We start from the raw sequence: 13,115 nt of genomic DNA on the forward strand, positions 1-13,115 counted from the left end.
AAATGTATTCACCAAAGAAACATTCAAGAATATTCATAGCAGCACCACTCCCAAGAGCCAGAAAACCAAATGTCTGTGAATAGAAGAGAGATGTAAATTTTGTATTTTCGTACAATGGAAGTGTTTTCATACAGTGATGAAAACAAATCAGTTACTACGTGTAAGAACATGGGTGAATTTCACAAACATACTATTGAGCAAAAGAAGTCAGACACCAGTGTATATATTGTATTTTTCCATTTATATGAAGTTCAAGAACAGACAAAGCTATTACACTATGGTGATAGGAATTAGGATAGTGGGCATACTTGGGAAGGAGGGAGAAGGGGTAGCGACTGGGAGAGGGCAGTAAGGGAGCTTCTGGTGAGCTTGATTAACACGTGATTCCTGGTTTGGGTGATAATCACACAAGTGTTCACTGAGCTGTTCATTAAAAATTTGTGCCTCTTCTGTGTATGTGTTATACTTAAGTAAATATTTTACATGAAACACTCTTGCTCAATACTTAAAATTCTTGTAATGATAATAACAACATTCAGTCATATGAAAACAGCCTATGAGTTCCATCAAGTCTGCACTTGTTTACTGATAAATGTGTGAGTGAATGGTGCTATCCTGAACATTTAAATTTTGAGACTTTGATAATATAACCCATATATTTACAGTCACTAATTCTCTCATACCAAAGAGTAACTTGGTTTTTAAAATCAAGGCCAAATGATCTGCTAGTTTAGATAAAAATTTAGGGTTTTAAATACACTATTATTTAGAGTTAAGAAAACTGTTAATATCTAATGAGATATTTTCTTCTGCTTAGGGTTTGTGTTCGTTCTCGTTGTTGGGACGCATGTATGGTTGTGGATGGAGGAACTTCTTTTGAGTTTAATGATGGAGCAATTGCTTCAATGATGATCAATAAAGAAGATGAGCTTCGAACTGTGCTTCTAGAGCAGTGAAGGATTTCTTCAGATGTGAAATTTGGATTACTATTTTTACTGCAAAAACAGACTACCAACCATAAAGCAACATTTTTTGGTTATTGTTGAAACTGGTTGCCTTTGGGCTCAAAGGTGACAAAGAAGGCGAGATTTGTATTCTTCTGTTCGATTCTGATAGAAATAAAGATGTGCACTGTGTAAGAAAATGGATGGACTAAACTGATTAGAATTGATACCAGTGAAATTTCTATATAACTTACAATTGATAACCTAGAGTGCTGATATATTTTTAAATCTAGAGAGGCAGGCTGAAATAAAGGATTAAATGTTTAGGATTTGAAATTTAACTGTAAAAGTGTTTTTTCCTTCCCTTTCTTTCTAACTTTGTGCAATTGGTCAAACCAAACACATATGATTAATGCATATTTTTTATAGTACGTAAAAATCAAGATTTTTAAAAAAAGATTTTGATGATGATGATGATGGACAATTTTGATAAATCCTGACATTGACCTAATTGAAATAGGTGAATGTGTTTTTATATGTACTAAGAATTTTCTAATTTCAGGACAATGTTAGGACACTTTATTGATTTAAAAATTTCAAACAGTCACCAAAATGAATGTTTACACTTTCGTTTTGGTTAATTTCAACAATGCTAGGTGAAATAATATATATTGGGAAAAAATCATGATGCTGTTGTTACAAATGTATAAATTATCCAGTAGCTATTTTAGTTCAGACAATTTTTTAAAAGTGATTTGAGTCTAATAGGTTTCTTCCATCTTTAAAATTCTCTAACATGGATTCAGTTACTAAAAGGATGAAGTGAATTGATTAGACATGTTCTTTTGGGAATCTGGTAAAATATTTAAAAAATATTTTCATCTAGTATTAGTATTGCCAGAAAGAGAATGGATTCTTTAGTAAATATGTGAAACACGGTAGTTTTGGAATTGCCTTACTTGGTATTGTGGTGATTTTCACTTAGCTAATATTCTGTTTTACATAGTTAGCTTTATAGGATAAATTATAGTTTTCCTTTTTCCTCATTATGAGAATTTATTTTTAGAGGAAATTATTTTTATCAAATTCTTGATCTACTAATAGTAAGTAACCCTAGAATTTTCACCAAAAAGATCCTGTTGCTGCATAATGAAACACTTGGTATTCTCATGCCATTTTTTCACTTGCTGGTGAAAATTTTTTTCAATCACTGACAAGTATTTATTGGACATCTACTCTGTGCCATGTACTAATCTGTCAGGTGCTCAGTATACATTGATGAATGAAACAGACTATCCTTTTAGAATTTGAGCCTAGTGAACTCAGAAGTAGATTCTGTGAAAGCTAGGATATACTCATATAGTCAAATTGGGTGCTCTTAGTTTTGCCAACATTTAATATATTATTATCAGATTTGTTTATAAATGTTAGTGTACAGAGGTAATCTAAGTTTTGATGTATATCCAGAAGAATCTTTTTATCTTTGTTAAGTGTATCTGCATAAATACTGATAGCAAAGAGTTTATGTGATGGATCAGATAGAAAGCAAATAAAATTAGTGTTTTCCCAGAGCTGGATCTAGTTTCTAGTTTGATTTTTTTTTTAAATGATACATGTAATATCATTTTACAAAGAAATAAAATTTCACACTATAGAAACTCCCCTAACAGATCTAAAATACCTTCTTGAAAAAAATGCAAGCTCCATCCTTAATATGTCAAGGAAATCTGATTGTCAAAATGCTACCATACATCTGTTAATATGTAACATATTCATAGGTAACGTGTTGTGTAAAACTGTTCATAAGCCATATTTTAAAAGGCTTAAAAATACTTAATGTGCCCCATCTGTGATGTGACTTCTAACATTTCTATTTTGTGGTGGGATTTACTTGTGAGAGATGAGAGGCAGAAGATGTTAGAATAGCAAAATTGTTTTTATGACTGAGTTAACCTTTTAATGGCAACTATATGTGAATAAAATTAAATCATTGTTCTCTCTTATACTTCATTTTGTTTCCTTAACTCTTATGGGTCATTATTTGCAAACCAAGTTTTCCCAAAATCTTGTGTGTCAAAAGTCTTTTTCCCCACTGCTATGTATATTCAGTGCCCTGTTTACTTCACTTACTGCTAATAGTTGGCACAGAATGATTTGTTATTTTAATCAGAGGGTAAATGTATTAGTCCATTTCTGTTGCTTATAACAAGATACACAGAATTGGGTACTTTGTAAGAAAACAAAATTGCTTATACTTTTGGAGGCTGGGAAGTCTACAGTGCAGGAAACATATCTAGTGAGGGTCTTAGTGGTGGTGACAGTGCCCCAGGGGTCTCAAATTGCAGAAAATGGCGGAGCAGAGAAGGCAAGATAGTTCCTTATGCACTCTTTTTAAAGCTTTCAGAATCACACCCCTGACCACCATTATTAATCCATTCACTATAGCATGGTCCTACAATCTAATCACCTCTTCAAGGCCCTACCTTTCAGTCACCATGATAGGATTTCCCACCCTCTTAACACTGTCATATTGGGGGTCAAGTTTTGGAGGGACACTCAGTCCAACGCAGTACTTACCTGACTCTTCAAATAATTTCGACTTAATATTCTTGATGTTCCATATGTATTTATATTCACAACCCCAGTACATCAAATCCAATTACGTGTTTTACTAAATGGATAACCTTCATGTACAAAAACTTTACATTGATTCACTTTTTAAATAAGCAGAAAGATAGAGCCAATTATTTTTATTGCAAAATATTCACTAGGGTTGAAAAAGTTGTCAAATATAAATTTAAGGATATATTATCTATTGTTCAGCTGTGAAAGTAACAATGTAAACTGAAAATTTAAATCACTAATCCATTCCATTGTACCAATATAGTTTATGCATCTTTATACTTAAGGACAAGTATCTATGAAGAAAGTTGCGCAAAAAGATCCCAGGGATAATGTAACATCTAAATAATATAATAAATAAAATAAACATATATAGTGGTCATGAGGGGGATAAGAGTAAATATATTGCTGAACGGCTGAACTAAAGATTAGTTCAATTATTTCTTCAAATGCAGTTTATTCTCGACTTTAACATTAAAAATACTCAGGAGAGATTAGAAAATAAGTCAGTGAGAAGGCTTATTAAGTTTCAGCATTAAAGAATTTTGTTTTAAAGTCTTGTGGGCTTTAACGGCACAGTTTTAAGAACTCACTGACTAAATGAGCTAAAGAAATAAAAATAGGAAGGAATATTTTAAGTATTATTTAAAAATGAAATACCTTAAATATAGTGATTTTAATGCTCAAAAGTACATTTAGATATTTTGGTATCTACTTTGAGAAGTATCAAAATATCAGCATTTTAATATGTAGAGTCACTAACACAAAAATAATAAAACAATAAAAAATAAATAATAAAGCAAAACAATTCCATAAATTAGTACAGGCTTTTAGGGCTTTAAGCAATAATCTTGAAGAGTTATTAGCCTCTTGTTGAAGAGACCTTTTTGATTTCCTGGAGTATTTGGCTAGGTGGGGAGGGTAAGAAGTGTGTTAGTGAAAGAGGAGGTTGCCTTTTTGCTTATTGCAGGGTTAGGGTACCCAGTGACTTTCTAGTTTGCCCAGTCCCTAGACTAGTTGCCTTTCCTCACCTTCCCGTGTGCTGCTGTTCAAGCACCGTATGCTCACCATTGTAGATCGTCATTAAATGTTGAATTGCATTTGAGTTCACCAGAATAGAAGGGACACAAGCACCTGGATGATAATTAAGAATCACCATTCCACCATCTGAATGGACAGGTTTCAAAAGGAATTTAATTGCTGGAAGACCTCTGGGCACAGGGTAAAACTCTTCAAATGGTTTCTGAATGACAGTAAAATACACAGTACAAGCTGATCAAGTCTGTAAAGAGTATTACCAACTGACTTTTATTGATAGTACTTGATTATCACATTAGTCACTTGAATTCAGATGTTTTATAAATAAGTCATTACTTTTGGAAGCACTTCAAATGTAATAATAAGCCAGTATTTAGCACCTTTTCAAAAAGCATTATAAACTATCATTTTAATTTGACAATAAGCACATGAAGTAGATGGGTCTGTTTTGCAAGGTCTTTTTTAGAGGCCTCTGAGCCAAATGGCATACTACACTGAATGCTTTCTAATTTTAACCACAGTACTTAGAAAAAAAGGAATACAACTCAACTGAAGTACTTGTTTTTATAAAAATGTGCTTTATTGTAAAACAAGTCTATAAAAGTAGAAATCACATACAAAAATACAGATTACTCTGACATGTTGGCAAAATAGCTTATGGCTGGACTTGAGTTTGGCAGTACTGTATGTTTGAGGGCATCCAGAAGTCAAAGTCCAACTGGTTCCTATTACCAGCTCTTGTCACTAATCTGTAAACAATAATTTCAAGTAGTATTTAGCATTTTTAACTAAGAAATCAAAGCATAATCAATTCCTGTGTAACACTACTTTAAAATGGTTTTCCTTAGGTCTGAGCAGATAAGGGCACTTCATACTATTGTTTCTACTTTTAAAAGTTTTGATTAAAAAAAGGAAAAAAGTTAATGTTACTAAAAATGATGGGTTTAGGCGTTTTTTTGTTGTTACATATTGAACATATGGGGAGGCCATCAATTTAAATTAGTTTTTTGTGATTTTTAAAAAGCAGAACCTAATTTTTTTACTCTGTACCAGTTTTTTTTGTGTGTTCTTGGCAGCTGGCCATTAAGGGGATCTGAACGGTTGACCTTGGTGTTATCAACATCATGCTCTAACCAACTGAGCTAAATGGCCAGCCCCCATGTACCAGTTTAAAAAAAAAAAAATCACTAGTTCTATCAAAAGGTTCAACACCTGGAGTCTTAACTCTTACGTAGGTAAAAGTAGTGCTTACTGCTCTCAAACTGCATGGAACCTGCTTCTAGTGTGCATCTTTGATTGAAAGGAACATGAAGTTCTTCTCTGGGAACTTTAAGTCCAGTAACCTTATGAAATGGGTAATTTCAAATCATTATTATGAGAGAACATTAAAAAAAAGACAATTTAAAAGACTTGATTTCAGAATAATAAAAAAATAACCTCAAGAACTTCAGCGCTAAAGGAAAACAGCAGGTGATTTCAGTTCAGAATTCTTCCACTCAACTTTTCAATAGAGGCCGACTGGGTTAATACCAACTTCCTAAAACAAAGCAAGTCATATAAAAAGCTAGAAAACGCATGTTAACATAGTTTGATTATAAAGTTAGAAAACTACAATTATATTTCTTCACCTAATTTAGAATTCTGGGAACACAGTACATCAACAAACATTAAAGGATACTTCAAATTAACCTGTCATAGGAAAAACTGCCTCTTGAGCCTTCAAATCCTATACCAATTCTATGCCTCTGATTGTTTTTTTGCTTGTTTTTTATTTAGGTTTTAAGGTAAATTACATGAAAATGTATAGGCAAAATTGTAATGCGTTTTTTTCCCTTTTTTATCCCCAGAAGAGATTGCCTCAAATGCTACTATCCTATGATTCTCTTTCAGCTCACAATACAAATAGCTTATTCTTTCAAGCTATGTCTTATAAAGCAATGCTGAAAAATTAAATAGATAAAAGTTACCATACAGGCTATGAAAATTCTTTGCCAGTGGAAATTTTTAAGCTTGATTCTAAATAGGCTTAATAAAAAAAGCACCTGGAACAGGTGGCTCAAATTTTGTTCTTTAAGGTATCTTGAAATTATAGGCTTACTCTCCTAAAATTTCAAAAGGCCTACAACTTAGACTCTTATGGGCAAAGCAGGGAGAAGCTTTTACAGTCATTTCAAAAAAAGCAACTCTTCATACTTTTCCCTTTCAATGGTTCTCTAATATACTTGCAGGATGAAGGCAAAGAGAAAACCAAGAATAAAACTAGCTGAGTGCTCCAGCAATTGGGTTTCCTGCCTATTTTCCCCATTCCAAAGAAAAGAGGAGACATCATCCCACAATAACTGCATCATAGACAACTGGGCTTTTGCACTGTCAGTCGGCATTTGATGCCCCATATCTCCTGGTTCTTTTTGTTGCCAATGGTTGGCCTGGCAATGGTGGTGAAATGAGAGCAATTAATCTGGAGATGAGGCAGGGCTTCCTTTAACAGTTGAAGGGTACCGTCTGGCACGATTCCAAAAACTTGCAGTGTTTTTAGTGTGGGAATGTCTCCAAGTTCACTGGAAAGGAAGAAAGAGACTTTCAGAGTAGCAGTATCTATGGAAACTGTTTGTCTAGGGCTACGTCACCCAATTTTTACAATTTGTATCATATTCTATGAAATGCAACCTGAAAACATAATTTGCAATAAACGATCTGAGAAAATACCAAAGGTGAATCAAACTGTAAAGCACAGACCATATAGCTTGAGCGACACGGCCTTAAGGAAACACGCCAGTGCATTTTGTTGAATGAGGCTTATAACAACCTTAGAAAACTTTGAGATTTATTTAAATCTCAACCAAAAAAAAACAAAACAGAAAAAAACCCCGACCATTATTGATTTGTACAGTGATCTGAGAGGGGTTACTGTGTTGTGAGAAGCAGCTAGCAAACTAGAGATGGTAAAAGTAAATATTTATTGTGAGGTCAGCTGGAACCACCATAGGTTACTCGCAATTTAAGGATATGGACTTGACCTTTATTTGAACTAGGCTGTTTCTCAAAAGGAGATGTCAGCAGGGTTTGATAACTTCTTAATAATTGTTCACAGTCAACAAGTCTATTATGTGTGATGAAACCAGCTAGTGGCTTCCCTAAGATATTTTAGACAGGGTTATGTAGTTGGGTGCAGATGGGGAAAAGGGGTGACCAATGACACCTTTATAGAAGCCAACAGCCATCTTACCTCTCTATATATTACTATTTTTTTCTGTTACAGATAGGCTAATCCTCTTCTTAGGTAATTCATATTAGGGGAGATACAACTGTCAATAGTGAAATTCTGGTTTACAAAAAAGGGAGCCTATTTACCCAAAGTAAATACCTTTTGGTTTTGGTAATGATTCTTTGTAACTCAGATTTATGTGCCTAGAAATTCATCTCTCTGATCTGTATTTGCTCCAGGTTGGGACACAAAGTACAAAGTCTCAGGAAAGGGAACATTTGTTTTGGAATTTAAACAAAATCCCACTGCAGATTAGTGAATACACCAATGATCTAGAGTCAGAAGCATCCTGTATATTTTCACATTCTTAACAGTTACTTAAAACAAACAAACAAACAAAAAAAAAAACCAACTTTCCTTGTAGTAACTGTCACCTGGCCTATAATCTTTCTTCCTTTCAGCCTATCCCATATACAAGTGTTCAAGGCATCCCCCTAAAGCCTAGCTCAGATTATGTCATTCACCGGCTCTAAAACCTTTGATGCTTCCCTTGTGTTTACGAAACCCAGACAGTTCGGCTGGCCATAAGACCTTAAAGCATGTCACCTGCTCCTCTGGTCATCTCACTGCCACTCTAAATGTATGTATTCTACGTTCCACAAAGTGTTTTAGACACCACAGATGTTTAATATATTTTAGCTGAATACAAGATGAAGGGTAATTTAGAAAATAGAAACACTAACCAAATAAACATGCTTATTCATAAGGATCATAATATAATCTGGAAGACAAAACAGATTAAAAGAAAATCAGGAAGAACAAACTGCTGTTGAATTCTTAAACTAATTTCTGGAATGTAGAAACAGGAGCATAAAAGACAGGTCCCAATACACAGATGTTTGTACTTATCATCACTTAAGATGATAGCAATCCCACACTAACTGAATCCCTCATGTGAAATTTGAGTATGAGAACTTTGCAATAACCATGAGATTTCCGATTCTGGCATATCCAAATTAGCCAAATTGTGAGTCATTCTGCAGTGGACAATATTTAAGACAAGAAACTATAGGTGGGAGTAAGAAAAAGAGGTATGGCATGTGGCAGAGGAGGAATGTTCTTGCAATAGTGGTGGGAAAGAGATTTGGTGAGGAACAAAATTACACCAGACTCTTGGAGCACATCTGGGTGTTACACGTGAGAAGGGATGATGGATGAAGAACCAGTTCCCAAGTCAAAAAACCAGGAAATCTTTACAATTTTAAGGGGGGGCAGGGGGGAAGCCTTGTTATGGGCACTATCTACAACACAAAGAACAAATTTACAATATCTCTTTGAAACTACAGTGGAAGAGACTGAAAAGCAAACTAAAGGATAGTAAATAGAAATTAATAGTGTAAGAGCCATTACTTTAAGTGTAAAATGACATTGATAATGGCATATCTTTGTTTAATCTTAGTAAATAAAAGATATTTACAACCTCTTTCATAGGTTTACTCCTCATCTTATCTACATAATCCTGCTTTCCTTATAAAATCTTAAAGGCCTCAGTTACAAATTCTTCTACCATAGGAGTTTTTAGTCTCTCCTAATCGCAGATTAATTTACTATCTCCACTTGGGTTTCTTACTTGAGTGAGAAATAGGGAGTAATTAGAAGAAACTTTAGACATTGAGAATAAGACCAATTAAGGAGTAAGGGAATAAATACAATGGGGATAGGTCCTTACAGTTTCCCAGGTATTTTAAAACATTATTACAATAGAAAGACACTCAAATTTTATTTTCCCACTTAAGAAATAAATAGCCTTAAATCCTTTATCCATAGATGACTCTGGAAATTATTCTTGAGGGATCCTGGAATTTTTATTATGAATTTCAAATACATCAGCTGCCAGAATGAATGAAATTAGAGGGAAAGACATTTTATCTTGAGAGACTTAAGAATAGGGTATTAAGAAACTCATCTTGAAGAATTCACAAGATAAATCAGCATGCTATTTACATAATGCCTAAAGAAACATACTCTTTTACCTTAGAGTTCAAGGACAGCATCTTCCTTCTTGTTTTTGCTCTGTTCTGATGGTATGACTGGTAACTAAACTCATGATTCCCCTGTTTCTCTTATTTCAGGGTAAGATTTAGACAAATACATAATTATAATGCAGTGAAGGTTCACACCTAGGTCTGTGACTTCAGGCCCATGCTCCTAACCACCAATTCACACTGCCTGCAGATATTACAATTGCTTTTATCACTATAAACCCACTGGATAAGATTATTAACATGCGAGGGCTCCCAGCCTTCTCCTAGCCTTTGCTTGAGAAAAGCATTTGGGTTATTACCTGCTTAGCTTCTTTCTGCAGTGAAGGAACAAAAGCAAGACACATGGATAGATTCTCTTGAGAAAAGCAACCAGAAAGTTATCACCACACTCCCCAGGGGGCTGCACAGGCAAAGAGACGGGAGCCCAGATGGCAAGGACAGGAAAGAATGGATGACAGAGAAACCTCTTTGGATAGACGCTAGAGGCTTCTAGGAGTTCTGGATGCTAGAAAATAGAGAGGGCAGCAATTTTAATAAGAGTTCCATGTATATGAATTTAGACCCCAACATTTGAGAGACATGGAAGTAAATACTGGCATACTTTAAGGCAGTACTTTTCCAAATGAGATACCAGCTCAGGCTGAGCCCTGAGATGAATTACAATGATTAATTAAAAAACACTATGATCAGACTTCCTAATTCTACTAGTTAACCCTGCAGCTAAGGTATTTGATTTATTCATTAATTCTTGAAGCTAACTTATAAGATCCAAACCATTAATTTCAGGACTAAATAAGTGCTTTGTTCAAAGTCACCACCCTTCCTAGGTAGGAACCCCAAACTAAACTTCCTTCATTTGTATAGTAAGCTAAACAAGGTCAGCAGCCTCTTTCGGGGCTGTAATAAGAAAGAAGGGTGCCTGACCAAGTCCAAGTTACTGATCTCTTGTGGTTTTAAAGAAAACTGCTATAAATTTACATTTGACATTAGGAAGATTTTTTCGGTCTTTTGGGATGAAATAAAGGCAACCATTTTAAAAATGAAGAGATGATATTATTCTGAGGATGACTTGGGTACAGTGCTTCCTAAAAGGAAGATGGACTAGATTGCTTTGTTCTTTGCACTCCCTTGATTTTGTGGAAGTTGCTGAGCAGGTGAAACTACCCTTGTATGAGCCACCAGATTAGATACAGACTATTTTACATCTGTCCAGGAGACCTTGGATCTAGGTCTAGCTCAGCCAGTAACTCACCATCAGGTCTGGATAAGTCACTTCACTCTTTGGGATCTTAATCCCCCCCGTTCAAAGAGAGCATCAGACTCTTGCAACATATGCCACCTTCATGCCTTTATTCTTCCCAGTCCTTCACCAAGCAGGACATACATCACTAGAAGATTACAGGACTTTTTCTCTAAGCCCAGATGAAAGCTTTTGGAATCAACTGAAGTTGATTTGAAAAATTTGGAAAAAAAAAGAAACCAACCCACATTGGGTCTGCCTCCCCAATTATACTCTGAGTTCCCTGGAGGTTAAAGCTGTCTTCTACTACTTTTGCAAGTCCTCCAAAGATACTATAACGGTATTCTAGTATTTACAACTGCTTACAGCTAATAAATGCTCAGTGGACGATCTCTGTCAACTCAACTTTACCAGATATTTTAAGCCAAAAACTCTGCCTTGGTTTTTCTACTTTGCTGGTCTTTCCTAGACAGCTGGTGGTACACTAATATTAAAGTTTAAGTTTTAAACATCTGCTATTACTAATAACAACGGACTTTAGTACCAAGTGGCATCTCTGTTGGTCCCTGTCTTCCACTAGCGTTAAAAACAAAATATACTTACAGTAAAGTTTCAGGTATTATATCATAGCATCGACTGAGTGATAGGTGTTGGAGGTGGTTGAGCTGGTAAAATTCCTGAAAGCAGTCATTCTTTAGCATGACACTATCACTGTAACAGAGCAGAAGAAAAGACATTCAAAACCACCCACTGATCCTAGATGGAAAAGACAGAAATAGTCTACTGCTTTGTTTCCTCAATTCAATATTAAGGTCCTTTCCCCATTCTGTGAGCAATCAAGGTTTTTCAATTTTTAATCTAAAACAAACAAACAAAAAAATACCTTAAGTCTAGGTGGACAAGATTGGGGCATCTTCTAACTAAGGTAGAGACATCTAGGAAAAACAAACAAGTAAACACAATGGTCACTATTAAATGAGGAACAAGACAAGGATATTTGCTATCATGACTATCATTTAACATTGTGCTGAAAGTTCAGGACAATGAGATTAGAGTTGCACACAATTATAAAGAGAAAACAAAATGATCATCTTGGCATATATAATTTCCTACCCAGAAAATCCAAGAGAATCACCTGAAGAAAGAACTATTGGAAATGTTAAGAGAACTGTATAAAATGACTGGTTAACAACAATTCATAGCTTATTCCATGTATCAGCAATAACTGGGAAAAAAAAAAAAAAAGAAAAAAAGAAAATCCCATACACAACAGCAAAAAGCAAAATCAAATACCAGTATGTATAAACAAATAATGCATATAAAAGTGGCACTTCAAACCAATGAGGGAAATGATGAATTATTAAAACAACAATGTTGCTACCACAACTGGAAAAAATTACTTCTCCAGTGCAAATGATACAGCCAAATAAATTCCACGTATATTAAAAAGTTCTAATGCAAAAATATGGGTATTTATGGAATCTTGAGATAGGTAAGGCATTTCTAAACATAAAAGAAAATATACAGGGGACACAAAATTTACGACATAAAATTTTTAAAGCTCTACCATGTTAAAACAAAACAAAGTAACAGAAAACTGGGAATAAATGTTTTCAATGTATATTAAACAGAGAGTTAATAGTCTTATATAAAGAGGAAAAAAGATAACAGGAAATAGAAAATAAGCAAAGAACATAACAGACCTAATTTGCAAAATCTATAGTAAAAATGGAACAAGAAATACTAAATAATATTAGAAATATTACTTTTTGGCCATCAAATGAAAAAAATTCTATTATAATACCTAGAATTGGTTAAGTATAATAAAGCAGGTCCCCCCTACACTAGAAGTGGATATTTAATTTTATGTGCAGACTTTCGAGGTTGAATTTTTTTTTAAAAAAAGTATTCAGAGGGCCGGCCCAGTGGCGCACTGCGCTAGTGCGCCGCTTGGGAAGCGTGGCAGCGCTCCCGCCGAGGGTTCGGATCCCACATACAGACCGGTTCCCGCTCACTGGCTG

At 34.7% G+C, this 13,115-nt stretch overlaps 1 protein-coding gene across 5 annotated transcripts in view; it reads right to left on the reverse strand.

The window, feature by feature from the left end:
* The window catches only part of SKP2 (S-phase kinase-associated protein 2, E3 ubiquitin protein ligase), a 39,205-nt gene continuing 26,090 nt past the window's right edge, over positions 1 to 13,115 (reverse strand). For 2 of the 5 annotated variants that reach the window (XM_008581414.1, XM_008581417.1), the window contains 3 exons: positions 11,978 to 12,029; positions 11,698 to 11,805; positions 5,795 to 7,162 (listed from right to left, as the gene is read on the reverse strand). In XM_008581414.1, the coding sequence (XP_008579636.1) occupies positions 6,949 to 7,162; positions 11,698 to 11,805; positions 11,978 to 12,029 (374 nt within the window). In that variant the 3' untranslated portion in view covers positions 5,795 to 6,948. Of the gene's footprint in view, positions 74 to 5,794; positions 7,163 to 10,090; positions 10,360 to 11,697; positions 11,806 to 11,977; positions 12,030 to 13,115 lie in introns of those variants that run through there. The other 3 variants (XR_551116.1, XM_008581415.1, XM_008581416.1) reach the window with 3 other exon arrangements.

Source organism: Galeopterus variegatus, unplaced genomic scaffold, assembly GCF_000696425.1.
Source record: "Galeopterus variegatus unplaced genomic scaffold, G_variegatus-3.0.2 Scaffold2351, whole genome shotgun sequence".
In the NCBI taxonomy this organism is placed as follows: domain Eukaryota; kingdom Metazoa; phylum Chordata; class Mammalia; order Dermoptera; family Cynocephalidae; genus Galeopterus; species Galeopterus variegatus.